Source organism: Caloenas nicobarica, chromosome 2 (genome assembly GCF_036013445.1).
Source record: "Caloenas nicobarica isolate bCalNic1 chromosome 2, bCalNic1.hap1, whole genome shotgun sequence".
NCBI lineage: Eukaryota > Metazoa > Chordata > Aves > Columbiformes > Columbidae > Caloenas > Caloenas nicobarica.
In genome coordinates this window covers 115093191-115115254 of record NC_088246.1, presented here as the reverse complement: position 1 = coordinate 115115254, position 22064 = coordinate 115093191, and the positions used below count along the sequence as shown (strand labels likewise).

At 35.5% G+C, this 22064-nt stretch overlaps 1 protein-coding gene across 4 annotated transcripts in view; it reads left to right on the top strand.

Moving 5' to 3' along the window:
- Window positions 1-22064, top strand: part of ROCK1 (Rho associated coiled-coil containing protein kinase 1) — an 88548-nt gene that overhangs the window by 43121 nt on the left and 23363 nt on the right. For all 4 annotated transcript variants that reach the window (XR_010605767.1, XM_065628347.1, XM_065628346.1 and 1 more), the window contains exons 7-23: window positions 1026-1170; window positions 1461-1599; window positions 2417-2508; window positions 2729-2888; window positions 5429-5495; window positions 9581-9669; window positions 11242-11290; window positions 11829-11964; window positions 12333-12424; window positions 12549-12795; window positions 13564-13670; window positions 14788-14938; window positions 15960-16120; window positions 16986-17170; window positions 17821-17890; window positions 19304-19398; window positions 21265-21430. Coding sequence is in view for 3 of the 4 variants with exons in the window: in XM_065628347.1 (XP_065484419.1) it covers window positions 1026-1170; window positions 1461-1599; window positions 2417-2508; window positions 2729-2888; window positions 5429-5495; window positions 9581-9669; window positions 11242-11290; window positions 11829-11964; window positions 12333-12424; window positions 12549-12795; window positions 13564-13670; window positions 14788-14938; window positions 15960-16120; window positions 16986-17170; window positions 17821-17890; window positions 19304-19398; window positions 21265-21430 (2151 nt within the window). In the remaining variant the exon portion in view is untranslated. The remainder of the gene's footprint in view (window positions 1-1025; window positions 1171-1460; window positions 1600-2416; window positions 2509-2728; window positions 2889-5428; window positions 5496-9580; window positions 9670-11241; window positions 11291-11828; window positions 11965-12332; window positions 12425-12548; window positions 12796-13563; window positions 13671-14787; window positions 14939-15959; window positions 16121-16985; window positions 17171-17820; window positions 17891-19303; window positions 19399-21264; window positions 21431-22064) is intronic.

Here is a 22064-nt window from a genome sequence, read left to right as displayed (position 1 = left end):
GACTGATTGTGTTCTTAACAATGAGGAGTTTTGAAATGTAGAAAAATATTATTATAGCATTTAAGCTGTAAGTGCCAAAAAAGAAAAAATATTACGCATCTTTTACTGTATATTAGCATTACAGAATTAAACTTGTGTCAACAACACTTGACGTTTTGTGCTGTTCTAAACAAAACTAGTTGAGTAGTCTTGAGCCCAGTCTTGGGTTTCTCTAGTCTTTTGAAAGAGAGAGGTTAATCTGTGGGAGAGAAACTGCTCAGCACAGGAGCTTCGTTTAGGTGCATTCTGTATTTGCTGCAAATGCAGCACTGCATTTATATTTGTTACATTTACATAGTTATATATTTTTATGCAAGTTTTTCTACTGACCCATTTCTAGAAATGGCATAGGATTATTTCAGAGTTGCCTCAATGACACTGGAAAGGGCACATGGTTGCAGTTTCAGCATTCTAGATGCCAGCTGCAGTGTGACTGATCTCTGTTCTGCCAGCCCTTTTTCGGGGAGCGTGAGGAACGTCAAATGTTCTTCTCACCTGTTACCTGTTATGAAGTCTGTCTACGTAGAGTTTCAAGGTCCTGCCTATGTTTAGTCTTCCTGATGTGAAGTATATTGTGCCGGAGGTGAAAAGTTTGCACTTCAGCGGATCCTGGCAGCAAAATCCCTGATGTTGACCCATTTATGCCAACAGAGGAGCTTTCCCTGTTTACAGTAGAACCTGTCATTATATGACACATTTATACTGGCACGACCAGGAGCAGTGTTTACAGGGCCTAGATGCAATTCTGATTACTTCTTGGATATTAACTGAGGTTTTTAAAGTACGTTTTACTGTGTTTGACAAATCTGGTGCTTTGTTCTGGATTTAGTAGCTTGGAATTTAAAAAACTTAAAATACCCATTCGAAAAAGAACATCTGTTGACAAAAGTTGATGTTGATCTGTTGATGTTGCTTAGGCTGCATAAACAATGGCTTGCAGTTTTGGATCTTACATTTGGGCCTGACTGTTTTCCTCCTCTTTGTAGGAAGGTATGGTACGATGTGATACTGCTGTGGGAACACCAGACTATATCTCTCCTGAAGTATTGAAGTCCCAGGGTGGTGATGGTTACTATGGGCGAGAATGCGACTGGTGGTCAGTTGGAGTCTTTTTGTATGAGATGCTTGTAGGTGAGTAGTAGGATAATCAGAATTGACTGCACCACTTAACTAGACTCTATGTTAAAATCACTTTTGTTTTTAATGGTTTAATTTACTACTCTTCTGATGTAGGCTGTGGTTTACTGATTGTCGTATTTACAGATACATTTTTGAAATATTCTCGCACAGTTCTCAAACATTTTTCCTTACCTCTTGTTGACTTAGTTGCTTATATTGTTGCGTATGTAGTTCAAATATTATAAATTAAATCTACAATACTTTTGATCTTCTTTTTAATTTTTGTATTGCTGCTTTTTCAGGTGATACACCTTTTTATGCAGATTCTTTGGTTGGAACATATAGTAAAATTATGAACCATAAGAACTCCCTTACTTTCCCTGATGACAATGACATTTCTAAAGAGGCAAAAAACCTTATTTGTGCCTTTTTAACTGATAGGTAAGATTTAAACTTAAAATGAAAATAAACCTTCACTAAGAGAATTTCTTCTCATGTTGAAAGAACATATGTATTTATTTTGTGGGGGTTTCTAAACTGCTCAACAGAATTGAGTATTTCGGAGATGAGTCACCAATGGTTGCTGCTTCTCTTTATGGTGGTAGTATGTATACTGGGGGAAGTCCTGCTATTATGGGTATGTTTACCTTATAAATTTAGTTTAAATATGAAGTGTTACTTCTTAGTAACAGCTACTGTTACCTTGGTCAGTGTTGCACTGTGTTGAGGAGCATGCAAAACAGATTCTTTCTGGATGAAGCTAAATCAAAAGGTGCATTTCAGGAGTGCCTCCAGCTCTTAGTAGGCATTCGGGGTCAAGGTAGAGTCAGTCCAAAGGAAGCCCACCTGAAGTGTGCGTGTTAGGTCTGTTTCACTTTGTGAGTACACTCCTGTTGTACCCACACTAATTAATATGAGCATAATGTTTGCTTGAGAACAAAGGAGGGGACCTGCTGCATTTGCTGGGCTCCATGGTATTCAGATAACAGCATGAAGTCCCAGAAAAAGTGGAACATAGCTGCTGATTGATGGAAACAGTAGCAGCAGGACTTCTTATGGACCAGACTTAAAACCAGACTGTGTTCTGAAATGTAGCTACTATGCTATAGATATCTTCATATGATAACTTCGAGATATGTCTATTTCTTACCTTAGTTTGAGAGGTAATTCTTTGTGGTTAGATTATGCCTTAGAATGAGTCTTTCCTTCAAAATAATTTACGTGATCTTCCATGATTAACCAAAACACTGTTTAACAGGGAAGTGAGGCTAGGACGAAATGGCGTAGAAGAAATTAAACGGCACCTTTTCTTCAAAAGTGATCAGTGGGCTTGGGAAACTCTCAGAGATAGTAAGTATAATACTTTTCTCAGAGACAGTGATCTGTCTTATGTATTATGTTAGCAAAAGGACTGCCATATTTCTTTTTAATGGAATTTAAAGTTTTATTTACTCTGTACCAAGGAAAGAGATTTCTTAGACACAAAAGAGAAACTTCCCACCCCAAATTCTTGGTTGTCTCACTTGAGTAATGTAATGGTCATTATTATACTGTTCTGCTTTTTTTCTAGCTGTAGCACCAGTGGTGCCTGACTTAAGTAGTGACATTGACACTAGTAATTTTGATGATCTGGAAGAAGACAAAGGAGAAGAAGAAACATTTCCCATACCAAAAGCATTTGTGGGCAACCAGCTTCCTTTTGTAGGATTTACGTACTACAGCAACCGTCGGTATGTATGCAGAAAGCAAGCTAATGGTGTGTTCTTTTGTCAAAACTGTTTCTGACTTTAACCAACTGATATTTAGATACGAACCTTTTCAGATTCTTATTAATGATTCAGAATCCTAATAAATTATACTCTTTTGACACTTCGATAATGATAACCAGTACTGCTAGTCATCAGAACCTTAAAATATCACATTGAATTTGTGAATGTCTTATTCTGCATTAAGCATATTATCTAATGGTGCTGCAGAAGCTAAGCAAGAAAAATCCACTGTTGCTGCTACTAAGCAGAGCTGCCTGCAGAGCGCTGAATTATATATATAGAGTCACGAATCTGGGATATGAGTGTCACTTTGTTTTACTGCAAATTACTGTTCCTGAGATGTATATGAAGATTCTGTGCTTTACATCAGTGTTTCTGCATGTGATAAATTAAACCTTGGATTACTAGAAATAAAATATTTTCTACTTGTCTGTTACCTGCTTTGTAACTTTTTTTTTCCCAAAGTACTAATCCACTGCAGAGAGAGATTGTGATGCTTTACAGCTTTCGCTGTTGCTTAGAAGACTTTAAATTACCTCAGTTAAATTGATATTAATTCATACTTGTAACAGTCATTATTATTGTAGGCACTATGGATAGCTATAGCTACATTAAAAAATCTTGATAACTTTTTCTTACTTTGAAAGCTGCTTTTAATTGTGATGAGTGTCAGTCAGGCTTCAAATGGGCTAAAACTTCTAGCAGACCATATCAGATAGAGACTATGAGTTTTAATAGCATTTCTGGACAGGAAAGCCTTAAAGGAAATAAATCTCGTTTTTGTCCTTGGATAGAAGAAGAACCACTTTTCCAAGTCTGTGGTGAAATTCTTTCCATCTCTGCGAAGAGTTGGATTTGTTGTTGCTTTCAGCATGGTAAAGCGTAGAAGGATTTGCAAGCTTTGCATATGGTTTGTGTGAGTTCAGCAGTTCAGGAATTTCACCTACTGTTCTGACTTTAGTCTGTAACTTAAAGTCTTAATTTTTGCCTTGCAGGAAGATTTCGGAATATATTATCAAGAAGGTGAAAAAGCATACAGAAGCCTGTTAATGACAGAATTTCTTCTCTTCCTTCTTGGGGGACAGTGTAGGGAACTGAGTGGCTGTGTTTTGCCCTCATTGAAGAACTCTGCTACTAAATATTATCATGACTTTGTAGGCTTGCTAGAACTAAAATGCGTCCTAGAATTTAATTTTGTTCCATAACACTCCGCTGGTGTGATAGTCTTGAAAAGTCTGAAGTGACCGGTCATACTTGCTAAATCCTCATTTTCGTTCCCTTTTTGTACTGAAGATAGTTCAAACATTTTTAAGTGCATATTTAGAAAAAAATGGCACGTTTATCTCCCCGCCTCCTTCAGTTTCATCTTATTGATATGTGCTGCAGTGTTTAGTATAGAATACTTTCTACAGCTGTAATCTCGCAAATAGGCTGTTTTATTATTGAACTTCACCTATAACACAGATTTTGAAATATTAGCTGAGTATACTTTGCAACCCTATCTTGCTTGGGTGTTCTGTTCTGGATTCTGATGGAGCTGGTGCTGTGCCTGTTTAAATATCTCATTCTCACTGCTTAACAGCCCTGGTGTGCAAAATATGGTGGCTTCTTGTACTCAAGACAGTGAGCCCCTTTCTTTAGGGAACTGTTCCATTTCCTCTTTGTCATTTGATTCTCTGAAAGCAGGCTTGATGCTGAATTTGACCATGGCTTTGGAGATGTCTTTGATTTTACCCTCCTTGATCTTTTCGAGAGGTTTTTGTAGATGTGAAAATATGCATGTGAAATGGAAAAGAAGATGTGTCCATCTTCCTCAGGGCATATGTTGGAGGGTTTTTCCTCACATACTCTGGTGCAGTTAGAGATGCTTTACGTCTCTAGATCAGTTATCAGGCCAAGAATATCACATCAAATACCAAAGGAATTTGAACATAGTAATTTGTATTTATTTACCTGACTTCTCAGAATCATGACAAATAGAAATTTGTGGTATTTTTAGAAAGCACTTACGTAAAATAAGAACGCTGGCTTCAGGGCAAACTTTTTGTGTGTGGAGCTCTTAGTAACTTTGTTGGAAGTTACACAATCTCTGCAGAGTTCACTTCATTGCTGCTACTTGCTGCATAAGTGCCTGCATAAATATTTATGGGATGGAAGCCAGTGAGAGTGTTGTAACCATGGAGAGCAAAGATTTTATTAATGGTTATTAAAAAAAAAGAAAAGTGGTTGTATTAGTATTTGGCAGAAATCCTTTTTTTCGGAGGTCTTCTACTGCAGTTTTCTGCTTTACCCTTTACAATAAATTATGTGAGGTTTTCAGTTAAATGTGCTGAAATCTTAAAGTGTAATAAATACAGAAATGGAAAAATCAGATTATGTTACTTTTTGTTTATCCATGTTTTGGGGCAAAAAATCTGGGGGTTATGTTTTAGGATGATTGTGTTTTCATAACTTTGCTTTTAAACAACTCTTAAAATAAAACTTTAAAAATGTCTTTACAGGTATTTAGCTGTTTCTGCGGAAAATTCTAATGATAACAGAACGGGCTCCAGTGTGGATAAAAGTGTGGTATGTTTCACTGATTTTCAGCTTTATTGGATCCTAGCAAAGAATCTGTTGCATATATGGGAATAAACTGTTAGAGTTCCAAATGTCTCAAATTATTTTAGTGTTTGGAATATGGGAAATCAACTCATAAGTTTTAACTGTTTATTATGGACTGCCTGTTAAAGTTATGGGAAAAGCAGAATTCCAGTCCTTCCAACGTTGGATTTCCTGAATTGGGATAAAATAGCTAAACGGCATACTCTTCATGTGGAACTGGATTCATAGTTTTTATTTTTAGAAGTATCAAAGTGTTCGTGTGGTGTTTTTAGAGGGCCTTATTGATCCCAGGCATACTCTGGCTTTGTGGCAATCACGGAGTCTGGACATGAGTGGGATGAGAAGCTTGGGCTTTCCAGCAACCTGCCAGTTTAACTCTGGAGCTAGACTTCAGTGAACCAAGTGGAGGTGGCAGATAATGAACCCAGCTTGGGGATTCTTTTCCTTCCCAAGGCTGCCCCACAAGCTATTGGGGATTTGGGCACTGAGGATCTGCGTTTATAGAGTAGTTCACCTAGCGCAAAATGGTCAGAAATTCTTTCAGTTGCTGCTTCCCAAGCTTCTTGGCAGTCAGGCTTCCAGGAAGGTAGGCTGAGGTGCTTGGATTCTGTCTAAGTTCTGGTGTAAATCAAACTATTCCCTTAGAATGGTCTGATATTTTACATATTGCTTTTCCAGAAGAAAACACTGTAAAAAAATTGGTAATTAATGCTAAAAGAAATCTTCTTGGCTTCGACTATGGTTTACTTAGTTGGTATTATGTTCTGTTATGTTTTCCATTTAAAGTAGAAGAGAAGTAGGTATTGATGCATGTTCCCTTTTCTCTTAAACTTGCAATATAAAGGTTTTAATGACATATAGTATTACTCAGAGAAAACGTGTAAAGGTCAGGGCAACTGATTATGTACTTTATTGGGCTAACTGAATTTATTAAGCATTGAAGTGTCTTGATTATGTATGTTGATGTGTTCCATAAATTTTATTCTCCTCATAAGCATTTGGCTGTTGATATGGTAAAATTTAAAAAACAGACAGACTTTCAGATATTTGCAGGTACTTAAAGCTGTGTGCTGGCCTTTGGTTGACTCTGAAGAGAGTTACTGAATGGAATTGTAACAATTAGTGTAATATAGGCACTTGTATTGTAGTTAAAGATCTCTCAATAGTCCTGTCTGTGTTGTCAGGTGTATTTGAATGTCTTGTGATTTTAACAGTTTTGGGAGGTGAAGCTCTGGAAGGATATGAGTGATATAGAGAGATTTAAATAAATGTTAAGAATTTACTACAAGGTATTTTTACCCTACAGTTCTTTCTCAGCTGTTTTTCTTTCATTACATGCTGCAATGAAAACGGTAATGTTGACACATGGTTAGCAAATTAATTAGTTCTGGAAATATAACACGAGATGTTACCTGGTCTGTCTGCATTTTGGCATGGTACTGAGTGTCTTCTGGGAGGAACCAAGTGCCAGAAGTTTCCAATAAATTAATTGTGTTTTGGAAGTGTGTAAAATTTCACAGAATTAGGCTGTGAAGTTGGAGGAAAAGTGAATTCAATGCCCTTTGATTGAATTTCAAACTTCTTTGAAGATGATTATTTACTTTGTCTTAGTGCTACCATAACCACCTGTAAACAGTCCAGATATTAAGAAAGAGGAGATTAACAGATTCTTTTGTACTGGGTCTTCAGTTTTCTTCATTGTTCAGGATGCAGAACCAGACACAGGATGCCGTGGTGATTAAAAAAGTAAAAAAAGTATGGCAGTTACAGAGGGATTTCTCTTGGCTTCTATGCTATAGACAGGGTTTTCCATACTCCTTTCCTCTCTTGCCTCCTACTCAAAATGGAAATGGAGAACAAACCAAAACATAAAGGAATGCTTTTATACTGAGTTAATTGTAACTCAGGATTTTCTTAAGGTGTTATTTAGTCTATGGATATCAGATTGTGCAAAACTTCTCTGGAAGCCATTTGTCTCATACCGATGGGATTAGACTGCTCAGCAAGCTTAGGCCCCTTGGAGTAGAAAAGCATCCAGAGACAGAAAGAAGCAAGAGGAGGCAATGGAGGTCCAGACCAGTAGGAGTCAGTACAGAAAAGCCTCCAGTTGCCAGATGTCTTTTTGGACCTGTTCCTCATCTATCCCATTTAGTCCCTCTATGCAGCCTGTCTGGAAGGGCTATAAAATGAGTAACCAAGAAATGGAAGAACAGTTATGTTGAAACTTCTTTTTCCTTTATTTTTGTGCATTAACTGTGGTCTCTTTTTACTAAAGTGAGAGCTAGCCTTTAAATAGTCTTGCTTCTTGCCTTATTTCTCAGTGGTTCATATACCAAAGAGGAACATGTGTGTACTGGTCCTTCTTCCTTTTTCCTCAAAGTTTAGATTTAGAGGCCATCGCTGTGGTTTTTGACTACAACCATTGTCTCATCTACGCAGTGTTATGTTGTATGTCACAGCAGCAATTGGTTTTCCAGAACTGTTCTGTAGGTGCTGAGAAGTCTATTTCTTCCAGTATTTCCTTACTCTCTCAAAGCATTGTGATAGGTAGTGGTAAACACATAAGTAGAGTGCTGAATATATAAAATATGTAGTTTCTGGTTAGTCCCCAGTCACCATGTCTGCGTTCTTGCTTTGAAAACTTCAGAGCAGCTTAAGAATGTGGAAGAAAGAACAAGGAGGAAATGAGAAAGGATCTCCAGTTTTTGAGAGCACCTGAGTGCTCCGTGCTTTATTTCATACTACAATGGGAAGGAAAACACATAGAAAGTAAGGAAGTGAGAAAAACGCCTGCCTAGAAGTAGGCAAATACAATCTTACCTATAACTTTCTCATTTAATATGGTTAAAGCATGCTACCATATGTCTCCAAACTGAAATCTTAGTTTAGGACTGTAGAGAAGGCAGTCCTTGTTGAGAACACTTCCTGTTGCTGTCAAGAAAGAATAGAAACAAGTGTAATGTGTCTCCTCTTCATGATGTTAGTGAGCACTTCTAGTTTCTCTACAAATATTTTCTGAGAAAAGGAGAAAAGGAAGAGGCAGATGTAGGAGGAACTGTACTATTGCTCCTTTTTCTGGGATGATTGTGCAAAAGGAGTCAGGCAATTGTCAGAGTTTTTGAAGTTAGAACAAGGAATAAGAAAGCAAGGAGTCAGAACCACTTGAATATGTTGCTTTGAAGAGGGTCTAGGTTAGGACGGTAATTCTTCTCTATGCAGTTCCAAGAGAGTTGAGGGAGATGTGGGAAAGCTAAATAATCCTGGCAAGATCAGCAAAAAGGTTTAAAAGAGTGAATCAGTAGGGCTGACTTAATGAGCTTCCTCAAAGTTGACACCATCTTGTTAATGGAAGATTTTCCTGATGTTGGAGGGAGATTAATTTGCCCTGAGATCTAGTAGAAGGTAGATATTTTAAGGATACATGAACAAGATGAATTTCTGAGTTTCTCTTGCTGGCAAACAGTACATGCTATACAATAATGTTCTGTATTAACATCTGAAGCTTGTTACTGTTTTCAAACCTTAGTACAGTGCTAGCTGTAAAAATGATCTCTATTAAAGAGATGTTAAAAACATTTTCCCCCCATTTCTAATAACTGACAGGCCTGGTTCTGCTTCCTGAACTTGTTGAGAGCTTGAAAATGCGTTGCAAAATACATGTGGTGGTTCATGCTAGAAAAAGAATTTTTGAGACTAATTAAAACGCTTTCTTATATCTTTGCAGTAATATCTTTAGTCTGATTCTGAAGATACTTAAGGAGGATTTGACTTAGCCGAGCCCTGTGAATTTTGATGGAACTATTCAGAACCCTAGAATTTTCTGTGTGTTCAAATGATAAAGCTGTGTAATATTAAGCTTGTTTACTGTATTTAACTTTTTTAGAAATTTGGGAGTGGGGGATATCATATTTTAATAAGGTAAAAATCTAGTGTTGAGATAGAAGTGAGTAAACTGTAGTACAACCTAAGCAGCACTGAATATTCTGAAGTCCTTTTAAAAGTTTTTAAATTTAATGCATGTTCTTTCATGTACAAATATATATTTAAAGCTGGAAAATATGCAGAAGACGATCTATGAATTGGAAGAACAACTACATAATGAAATGCAGTTGAAAGATGAAATGGAGCAAAAGTGCAGGTGAGACTTTGAGCTTTAATTGTTTACATAATTTAAATACATCTAGCACTTCACTTCTGTATTACTGCTTTAGGGATTACCAGAATAACACTAAGAATGGTACTGTAGATCTCCAAGGGAGTTCCAGGCACAGGTTTAAGTAATTCTAAAACAACATTTGAATTGTTTTCTTGACTATAGTATGAAGAAAATGTTTTGTTTTCATTGGCACCCCTGTAACATGTATTCTTTCTGAACACTTGAATATTTGAGTTTACCTGATACCCTGAATTCAGGTGTTTTGTTGGACTGAAGTATACAATGATCATGCTGATTATTTTTTAATGTAAAATACTGTATATATGGCATATATTGGATTATTAAAATTAACTGTCTGGTTTCTAAATACATGGTACTTGTTGGAAAACCACATTACTTTTTTTTTTTCTGTGACTGATAGATAAGAACAACTATTTGCTTTCTACAGTCTTGTTTCTATCATGTTAAAGAAGTAGCTATCTGAGCATTTGCCTGTTTCTTGGAGCTACATTTATGAACAAACAGTTGGGATTCTTCTTTTCTGATAAGCAGAAATTTTTACTCTGATTCATGCAAACTAAATTCCCCTTCAGTTAGCTTCTCCTCTTGGAGGCTTTTCCTGAAGGCCTAAATAAAGCCAGGAGGCAACACTAGGTATAGGATATAGGAAGAATTTAGGTTTGTGAATTAGGACTACAGTGTGTAGCTACACAACCTACTTATGTGGGAACCGGTAGCCAAAATGATCTTGTGGGAATTTAGACTGTGTGATGCTGTCACTTAACCACAACTGCTCTGTTTACATGTTTGGATGGTGTTCCACAAGCAGGATATACTTGGCTTGAAAGATATTAGGTAACTGTCTTTGTGCGTAAATGTGTCTTCCAATATGTGATGCCATTTACTGCAGAGTTAGGAGATAGGGTATATTGCTGTAACTACTCCTTGTTGTACCTGCCAGGTAACATTGTCTGAGTCCTTTTTGTTATCTCTTCGAAAAAGGGTAAGTAGCTACAAAAATGCAATGTATGTGTCAGCGTTATTGCCATTTAACTGAGGTTTTGCTATGCACTTAACCTCACTCTCTGTATAGTATTATGTTCTAATACATTCCTTCAACAGAGAGAATTCTAAACAATATTATTTAAATATCTTTCTCCATAGTAGGGAGCTGTCTACTGTTGAATTAATGAACCATTTTAGATATTTGGAAAGTTCATCAACTAGAGGAAGTTTTAACAGTTCACTGGGGTATTCTAATGATAGCCTGTTGTGTACATACACTGTTTTTACATTTGCAGATTAAGGGATAAAATGTGACACCTAAAAGTTTTCCACATATAATTTGCAGCAAAGTTGATAAATACTTAATAATCTATTTTACAAATTAGTACCAGTGATTGGGGTTTTTTTTCAATTTCAAATGTTTACTACAAAATAGTATTAGCCAAAATGTAATGTTTTAGTAATGGTCCCAAATTATTTCACTAGAAAAACACTATGTATAATGTATCCTTCTCAAATATTACTTCAATGGTTTTCTTTTATTTTTAGATCTTCAAACATAAAGCTAGACAAGATAATGAAAGAACTGGATGAAGAGGTAATTTTTTCCTTACCGAAGCCTTCTTAGCTGGGTAAAGAATGTGGGTAGTACTTTCATGATTTAAGACATTTCTTCTGTTACTAAAAATATTATTCTGAGTTTAAATTTGAGATCAAACCATCACATTTCAATACATATCACTGGGAGATAAATTTTTATTCGTACACATTTTCAAAAACTTTTTCTTTTGGCAAATCACACTGAATTCTCTTTCCTCTGCTAAATGTTTTGCTTAATCTTGCTCATAGCAATTTCTCTGGAGTTTATCAAAATCAGTTACTCTAAAAAACAATCAATGTACAGATGATTTTCTATTGAGTCCTTGCATTGTCTCTTAATAATTTTAATAGTTACTTACATATAATCACATTAATGATAGTTTTTCTAATTTCATAAATTTTGCCTTTCAAGGAAGCCAGAAACCCATTCATCGGAAACAATGCATCAGTTTCCTTGATTAGTTAGTTGCAGAGATACTGGTTTAGGGATCATTCCTTAAAATGTAAATAGAAAATAACAATGCTTATAATTTTAGGGAAATCAAAGAAAGAACTTGGAATCAACAGTGTCTCAGATTGAGAAGGAAAAGATGCTATTGCAACATAAGCTAAATGACTACCAAAGAAAAATGGAACAAGAGAATGAAAAAAGACGGAATGCGGAAAATGAAGGTATGCCATGTTGTCCAAACATGGACACTGATGAGGTGTATGATTTTTTTGGGGAATAATTTACGACGTTAGCATCTTAAGTGCTACACAGCTTTAAAATGATCTTTTCAAATAATGAACACAAATGTTGATTTTTTTTTTTGAGATTTAATGAGAACACAATATTTTTGTCTTATTTTCAAATTATGTTCTCTACAGTGTGAATTGTTGTTCTGCAAGCACAAAATTTGACCTAAAAATGGATATAAGAAGCAAAATGTCAATGAAAGACTTATGGCAAGAATTAATTTGAGCATGTTGGTGTAAAATAATAAAAAAACATAAGGATTTTAAAAATTTGATGTATTAATGATGTAATTTCTCTTTAGTGTCTACACTAAAAGATCAGATGGAAGACTTGAAAAAAATCAGCCAACATTCACAAATTACAAATGAGAAGATAACACAATTACAAAAACAAGTATGTTGCTTTTGTTCATTGTCTTCATTATTAGATTTGAGAAGCAGTATTGAGCATTCAGATATAACAAAACTGGTCCCAATAATTTTTATATTTGAGAATCTTGTTTGTTTTATTTTAACAGCTAGAAGAAGCAAATGATTTGCTGAGGACGGAATCGGATACAGCAGCAAGACTGAGAAAGGGTAACACAGAAATGAGCAAGTCACTAAGTCAGGTAGAATCACTGAATAGAGAACTGCAGGAAAGGTGCAGAGTTCTAGAAAGCACGAAACTGCAGGTGGAGAAAGATTATTACCAACTACAAGCAGCTTTGGAGTCAGAACGAAGGGACAGAAGTCATGGATCTGAAATGATTGGAGAACTACAAGGTAATTCTTCTGTAATTATACTGTACCAAAAAAGTTGTGATAATCTTTATTACATACAGCTACATAAAGGGAGGAAAGCCGCCTGCAAACCAAGTGTCACTTACTAGAACAATTTCTGAAGATTAGATCTTGCTTCTTGATTGTATCTGAGCAGCTCTTGGGTGGGAGACTATCAAAATCAAAGAGTGGGAGACCACTGCTTGAAAGTCTATGGAGCTGTCCTGACTAAAAGTTTGAGTACAAAAATATGAAAAGTTGATATAGTGCTAGAGAAGACATGAGAATCTGTCTGACTGCCTTGGTGCAACAGCCAAGCTGATGTACCCTTGTGGTGGTTGCTGCGGGAGATGGGGAATAGTTCCTCAGTCCATGGCAGAGCACTTGAGCCACAGTTAGGTGAATGCGTAGATCTATTTGAGACTGACGTTCTGCGTAATGTACCTTATCTACATATTGGTGGAGTTAACATCAGAAAAGGTGCTTGTTGAATAACACAGCAGAACTTGGATTAATGGAAGAAATTTTGCATATTAGATATTGGGAGTGATGGAAGGCAGGTAGCAAGTTTTGCATGTGATTGTTTTTTGTGAATTGTTACTAATGGCATGCATAAGGAGTGGCTGAAAAGATCACTTTCCTTTACAATGTACAGCCTGAAAAATCTGAAGGTGTAAATATTTTAGGGGCCCAGAAATCATTAAAGGTTGAAAAGCCTATTGATCTAAGTTAAGTAACTAATATGGAATCATATTTCGTTTCTTATGGCAGTTCGGATTACAACTTTACAAGAAGAAGTAAAAAATATTAAAAACAATCTTGAAAGAGTGGAAGCAGAAAGAAAACAAGCACAAGATATGCTTAATAATTCAGAAAAGGTATGGTAAAATGATGTTGAGGCTGATGTTCTTTGTCAACTTTTGACTATATTTTCAAATAGTATTTATTGATGTCATGTGTTCTTGCTCTGAATCAGCCTTTGTTAAAATGATTAACTAAATAGTGTTATTTTACTATCTCATCAGGATGTTAGGTCTCACAAGTCCTCTTGCTTGTAGTTTTGGGTATAAAATTCATGTTTGTCATTCACTATCACTGATTCAAGGATCCAACATGTCTGCCAGTAGTGATTTTTTTTCTGCCTGCCTAACTATCGCTGCAGGGACTTACCTCCTGAAAACTCTATGAACTGAACTTTTTAAAAACCTGAAATTTAAATTCCTGCTTTTACTGGATTTTAATTTGGCTGGATCATTGCCAGACCTTTTGATCAACTTTGGAGCTGAACTATTTCAATTTATTTCCTTCCCTCCTAAAGAATGGTAGCAGCATGTTCCCCTTACATTTCTGATGCCCTCCTCAAGATAGAGAAACAAGAAGAGTAAAACAAAATCCTGCACCCTTTTTCCAGATAGGCTACATTGTTAGCTGTATGTTTTGAGGTCAGGTAGAGACTTGCAGTGCTGTGTGGTCTATCCAAATAAACCAGAGAGATACGACTACCTGTGGGGGAAGGTGCAAGCAGTTACTGTTCTCATTTGGTTTTACATGAAGCCACAATCCAAAGGCAAGTCCCTGTCTCTCAAAGCTCATCTCCAGTGCTCGTTTCATTAGTTGCTTTTAATGGGTGGCAATCTCAACAATGAAATAACATAGTTGCATCCAGCTAACAATAATTCACATTCCTCTGTGCTCTAGTGTTGTCGGTGGATTACTTGTATTTTTCCGATTTCGGTGACTACTAATTATTCAAACTGAGAAGTTTCCATTATCTTATGAATTTATAGACTACTGAAAAAAGTTAGTGAAGTTTTCTGCAGAGCACTGAGTGCAGTTTTTTGGCTGCTGCCATTCTTTATTAAGCATGGAAAATAACATGGATAATTTCTTCATAACAAAAAGCTAACACTAAAAAAAGGAAGAAATGAAATGTGTTTCGCTCAGGTATTATAGAAATACTATATAAATCTGGTAACTTTTTTTTGTTTTCTTTAGGAAAAGAATAATTTAGAGATAGATCTGAACTACAAACTCAAATCATTACAAGACCGGTTAGAACAGGAAGTAAATGAACACAAAGTGACTAAAGCTCGGTTAACTGACAAATATCAGTCAATAGAGGAGGCAAGATCAGTTGCAATGTGTGGTAAGTGTTTCTCGCACGTATCGGGTAAATACATAATAGAAGGTATTTAGATTACAATATCTTAAAACACGTTGTCTTATCATTTAAGTACTGTTATACAAGTGTTTAATCCCTTGTCTAAAGAAAATGCATATCAAAATTTTAAAACATGCATAATGAAAAATACACTTCAAAAATTTTCTCTAACATGGTGCTTGTACCATAAAAATTGCGTTGTTTCTTAATGTTTTGAATATCTTACTGTGTTTGCAGTGCAAAGCCTTCCTTGGCTTCTAAAATGCTATTGAATCTTGAAATTTTGTCTAACGCTAAATGGAACTGAAAGTATGCATTATCAAGACAGATGTCTTGGAGTGTTTGTTCCTGTGTAACTGCATTAAAAATATCATTGTTGCGTTAGGCTTGTCTGAAATGTTGACGTTTCTTTTATAGATACATACACATGAATTAAAGACATCACCACCCCTGGAGGTGTTTAAAAGGTGTATAGATGAGGTTCTTAGGGACATAGTTTAGTGCCAGAGTTAGGTTATGGTCGGACTTGACAATCTCGAGGGTCTCTTCCAACCAAAATGATTCTATGATTGAATACATCAGGTTTTCTTTGTGAAGGTCATCAGTACCAGCATGTGTAGTTTATAACTCTTCAGAAATCTAATGGATGGTAGCATTTCTTTTCTTTCCATCTAATATCCATTTGCAGAAATGAAATTTTGCCTTTATAATGGTTACTTCAAGAATTCGCATTTTTAAATTTCTTTCACTATTTATCTTTCAGTTCCCATTATAATATTCCAGTGCTTGGAATGCAAATTGGAATTCTATTTCTTTTTTAGTGTTTCTTGTAATAATGCCAGGAAGTTTTTACTCAGTAATCAGTCCATCTAACAGCAGAAGAGCTTAAATAGCTTCACAAAAGGGTCAAAAAAATATTAGGATATTTAAGGCTGTGTTTACAAAAGCGTTATTGCAGATGCTCCATATTCATTTTTGTTGTTTTCCTTTCCTTAATCTTGTTTAGAAATGGAAAAAAAAGTAAAGGAAGAAAGGGCAGCAAGAGAAAAGGCAGAAAATAGAATAGTTCAAGCTGAAAAACAGTGTTCCATGCTGGACTTTGACCTGAAGCAATCTCAGCAGAAACTGGAACACCTTCTTGAGCAAAAGGAAAGACTGGAAGATGAAGTAAGTAAAATTTTCATCACTAATAATTTTTTATATAAATAAGAAATTATAGTTGCACTGAGAAACAGAAAATAAAATTCACTTACATTGAGTTCCTTCTATAGTACATCTCTCAGTAGAGCTGAAGACAGTTGTTGGCCTAAATGGTGCTAGGTAGTTTCCACTTGCTTCTTAGGTCTTGGATGCCTTACATATTCGAGCCCTTAATTTAATATAATGCAATTTTTTGTGTTTTCTTTTTTTAAAGGAAATACTTGCTTGTGAATTCGACTCTGTAGTCTGATTGGTTTTGCAGTTCTGAGTTTGCATTCTCCAGAGAAGCATTTTTTCAAGGAAATGCAATTAGAATATTGAGTGTGAAAACTAGGTACTAAGAATAGTAGTTTCATCTATACTTTTTCTTCACAGGGCACTGCCAATGAAGGTTATAATAACTTTCTTAGGGGTCACGACTTGGGTAAATTAGTCTTTATATAACTGGAAGGCTGCGATTCTTTCTAGAGTGAGAAGTTTTTAAGACCTGAAATCCACAGAGAGGTTTGCAGGACTTTTCAGCAGACAAGTTAGGTTTCTTCTAGTGTTGCCTTTAACATAAGATAAACCACATTTGGGCCTTTGAAATAAGCCAAGTATGGGGAAGCTTTATCATCCTGCAGCGTCATATCAGTACATTGTGTAAGGGCAGCAGCTTTCTATAAGATTGTTGTACTGAAGTGTTTGGAGATCCAGGAATATTTTTACACATTGTACAATATGTAGCATCTAGGCAGTAGTGTTTGACATAAAATAATCCATATATGAAACACTTTCAACCACATGCAATTAGTTATTCAGCAAATGCTCTTAAGTGGAATATTTCTTTTAGGTAAAGACTCTAACACTTCAGCTAGAACAAGAGACGAATAAGCGAATAATGGCACAGAATGAATTAAAGACACAAGCTTTTGAAGCAGATAACTTGAAGGGTTCTGAGAAGCAGCTGAAACAGGAAATCAATACATTGTCGGAAGCAAAGAGATTACTGGAATTTGAGTTGGCTCAACTTGCTAAGTAAGTAAAAATCTGAAGGAAAATGGAAAAAGTTGCTTAATTGTACATGCACTGTTTTGCTTGTTCCTATTAGTGAAAAACGTTCTCTGGTGCCTAGGCACTTTTTCCTAAACTGAAAGAATATTTTTAGCTGCATGTTATGATTTCTGTATGTATCCTTCAGCGTTAGAATAGTTTTGTTATGAGCTATGATGCAGAACAATTCTTGGCTCATTGTTCTATGTCAAGGCATATATGCCATTTCCATTTGAGTGACTTCTTTATGGATTGACTGTGATACTACTTATTACATCATGTGGGACTTTTAGTTTTACTACATGGGGTTCTTTTTCTTAACATTTCTTAAGCTGACTAATTTTTCATTAATTAGGCTTCTATCATATCTTCCTTCAGCTGACTTAACATTTCCCTATTTAGAGTACTTTTTGTCTTCTAAATTACATACTGAAACAATCTTCAGGATAGAATAAATAGTGTAATTAAATCAGAATTTTAGGATACAGCAAACTGTTGGTCCTTGTGAAATAATATGTGTGCAACTGTAAGATTTTTCTAGGATGCTGTTCTGGTTAGACATAGTCTGTCTTTTTTAGTCTGTCATTTTTTAGTAGCTGAGTTTTAACATGTTTTCCTTTTTTATTCCTTCAAAGACAGTACAGAGGAAATGAAGGTCAAATGCGTGAGCTTCAGGATCAGCTTGAAGCTGAGCAGTATTTTTCGGTAAGACACGCAAAGAATTGTGAGTGCTATATTTTGACATGAAATCCTTGAACAATGAATAGTTTGACAAATTAAAAATTTTTACATGTAAATAACAACCTGATATTAATCAGCAATTCACAAAATCCTGTTTGAAATATAAACAATGAATAAAAAAGTAGAGAACGTTAGATAGCTGATCTAATATGTTGCTTCGTAGTTGTTTGCCAAATCTTATGTATTATGTTAAGTAACTTACCTGAATTATTCGTCAAAGTAGTTCCTATCTTGAGGTTGGAAAAGAGGTATTTTTCTGACATATTTGCAAACTTTCTAGAGTTCAAAATCTCCATACTTACTGCAATACATTCCATGAAATTGATCTATCATAAGTATATTTAAGAACCATAGATCCAATAGCATTCTGCACATATTCCACATCCTTCTAAAAAGATGCCTTCTCTGACCTGAGACCCTGAAGAGCTTTTTTCAGTACTCCAGGTAACGAAAATGTGTATTTTATAGGTTTAGTCCGATCTGTTTCATTTCTGTGAAAAGAAACAATAGCATGAGATGCTCCATAATGCCTGAAGTTCAGATACATTCATGAATACGGACAGTTTCATTTCACTTTGGGAAATACTTTTGAAATTTGGTTCTACCTTGAAGGGGCAGTAAAAATTTTTGTGTTTATTAAACTGCGTATGATTGTAATTTCATTATGTGTTATGGAGTTTCATGCATTTCTGCTTAACATATTGTTAGTAAGAAGATCTAGAGTATTGTGTTTCAATCTCACTTTTCTTTTTTCACTAGCATATATTAATAGTTTAAATGAGACATTCGTAATTCAGTCTGAATATTTAGCAAAAGTACTTCACTGTAAAAGATCAAATGTTTACTTTCAGAATTACTAGTGGTGTTAATAACAATATAGTAATTAAGAACAGAAGTCATTCACATAAATCAGGCTTCTGTTGAATCAGTTATTAAGCAAAAAACATACAGTCTAAGAGAAAAGATACATGGATATAAACAGAATGCAACAAGCGGAAGCACAGGACAGTATTAGCTTGTTTGAATAACGTTTTGAGACAGTGATGCTGCAAGAAGATGCGGTTTTGTCCTGTTGTCTCCGAGAGACTTGCTCAGCTGTGTCCAAGTGCCTTCTTTCCGTTCTGTCAGCAGGTGTGTTTGTGTAACTGTGTTGGAAATCAGACTAGAAAATCGAAAACTAACCTGGTCACATCAGTTCCCCACAGAAGGGAAACGGGAAAGGGGCATCTTGGATAGGCAGGAAGGAGGAAATTCCATTAAAGACATTACTGGCATGTGTTGGAATTTGAGAGGTTCAAACCAACCCAGTACCAAAACAATGAAGAATTTCACTATGGAATTTTGAGTAATGCTGCTTTTTTATGCTTTCTTTTACAGACACTTTACAAAACTCAGGTTAAAGAACTGAAAGAGGAAATTGAGGAAAAGAATAAAGAAACTCAAAGGAAAATGCAGGAATTGCAAAATGAAAAGTATGCCCATTGTGTTTCTCAAATAGACATAAGTTTTTTTGTGGTCTCACTCATGAAGATTTTGAATCAAATTTAAGACGTTAAATACCTTCAGAAAAAAAATAGGTCTCAAAAGTGTTATATAACACCTTGTAACACCTTGTAACATGGCAAATACGTAGGATGTTACCTATGCTGACTCACAAAGCCAACTATGGTTATTCGTATTTGCTTTGGACTATTTGTAATGTCTGGAAGAAGAATGATGACTTCTGAGAATTTAGGAAAATGCAAAATGTTGAAAAAAATTACAATTTGTGATAATCATCTTGCTTGTGTAACAACTTTTTCTATTTGATTATATTATCCTGATAATTACTTAGTATATTTCTATAGCAAATAAAATAATTTGAGAAAAATATAATTAAAATACTTTGAATTCTAAGTTTTGTTTACTTCTGATTACAGCAAAAACAGTTAACCCAACAACCATTAATTGTGATGTACTATTTTCTAAGTTAGCAAATAAGGAAAGAAGGGGGTTTTTAAGCTTATTTTTTCCAGTTTATTAATTTATTATATATATATTTATTCTGAAGAAGGAGACTGTAGCCTTTTGCACGAAGCAGAGTTTCTCTCTTCTGAAGTCTGGGTCTCTTGTTCTACTTGAGCATCAGCATTCCAAAACAATCTAAAGGGAGGAGGTTGTGTACAGTGTTCATGATGCATTTCGGTGGACTAAGAAAGGGAGAAAGAAAATGTGTTTGGCTAATAAATATGATGTAAGAGGAAAATACCTGTCTATGCAAAGTTGTTCAGGAGTAGTATCCAACTTAAAAATGTGATGAGGGGGAAAGGAAGAAAGGAGAGACTTCCTTTAGTTCTCTTGTGGGATTTTTTCTTTTTCTCTTTTCTTACTTATTTTTGTAGATCACTTCTATTCTATTCCCTCACTGTTCTCCACAATCTTGTGTTCATCATAAACATCTTTCACCTGTATACAATTATGGGAATTGTGACAAACTGAGTGTACTTCAAGAGTTACCTTTTTACAGTAGCAGCCCGTGTCTACTACAGATGTATCAAATAAATGAACTCTCAGAGCAAGACGTGTTTCATTGCATAAATCTCTTTATTTTGCAGTGTGGGAAGGGCATCTGTCACGAGCCCATCCAGCAGCAGTATTTTGCCCCTTCTATCTCAGCATGCTGTGGGCTGTATCACATATGCTGGGTACATCTGACTTGTGGGTACCAGACTGGTCACCATGCTTTAGGTGGCAAATATATAGGGGCTCTGCCTGTACTCCAAGCAAGAGCAAGAATGTTTGGCTTGTGTGCTGAACTGAAGTTGTGTGTACATTAATGAGATACTGCATCTAAGTTTCTGCCCCCTGCCTCTCAAGCTGTAGATAGAATTTGAAAGCCTTTCTGCAAAAGGTTGCATGGGCATAGAATCACTATGTTTTCAGAAACATTATGCGGTTTTCCATATTGTCTGGAGCACACATCTTCATGAGCAGTAGTCTTGTGTGGAAAAAGTAGCTAATAATGATAGGGTTAAGTGTCTTTTGATGGACCACACTGTACATGCAGTTTAATTTTTTTTTTTTTATTTCTCAAAGGCAGGAGAATTTGACTCCTGGTTTCCTAAGGAGTGCTGTTTCATGGATGATTGAAATTGTAATTGAATTACAGTAAACTTGCTGCTGTAGCTTGTGTGGACCATCAAAAGATACAAGTGTACAGAGTGTGGTTTTGTAAATTTCATTTTTCTTAAGAAATGAAGATGACAGCTAGCTGACCAGTAAAACTTGGGTTTGTTAATTTTCCTGAAAATTTGGAATGTTTTGCATAGGAGAACAAAATCTTGATGTCCTTTTTACAGAGAGACGTTCACTACCCAGTTGGATTTAGCTGAAACCAAAGCCGAGTCAGAACGGTTGGCACGAGCACTCCTTGAAGAACAGTATTTTGAACTGAGTCAGGAAAGCAAAAAAGCAGCATCAAGACACAGGCAAGAAATGACTGATAAGGATGGCATCATAAGAAGGGTAAATTATTCCACTGTACTTAATACGTGTATATATATCCTCCAGCTGGAAACAGAAATTTATCTTTTTATTTTTAATTTATAAAGTCTTGATGTTGTCATAAGTGATAATTAATTATTTAAGTATCTGAGTTTTGGACTCATTTGGAATCTTAAACATTTAAATCCCTTCATGAGAACTCTCAAAGATTTGAAACATAGACTTGATGAATCTGAGTTGAAGCCAGACTGAAAATCCAGCAAATGTCTATAATTCAGTTATTAAGCCTTTTGTAATTACTTCTTGTTACTTCCTGATGTATTTTTAAAATCTTGTACATTTGCAAAGCTGCGTGTTACTGACTCTTACTGCAAAATTGCTTAGTCTTAAAAACCTTGGAAGTCTTGAGTTTCTTCCCACTGGTAAACTATTTAGAAAACCCACCCAAACCCCATACTGTAATTCTTGAAGATACTTTATAGTGTAGCTCTTGGATATTAGTATCAGGCTGATAAATGTCTTAACTGAGGAGCTTCAAATAGTAAGGCATATATAGCCTAGGTATTTTATCATTAGTGGTTTTTTCCCTTTTGACATTGGCTATGCAGATTTTCTTAAGAATCCTGGAGGTGTAAAACTCGAGTAAACTCAGTAA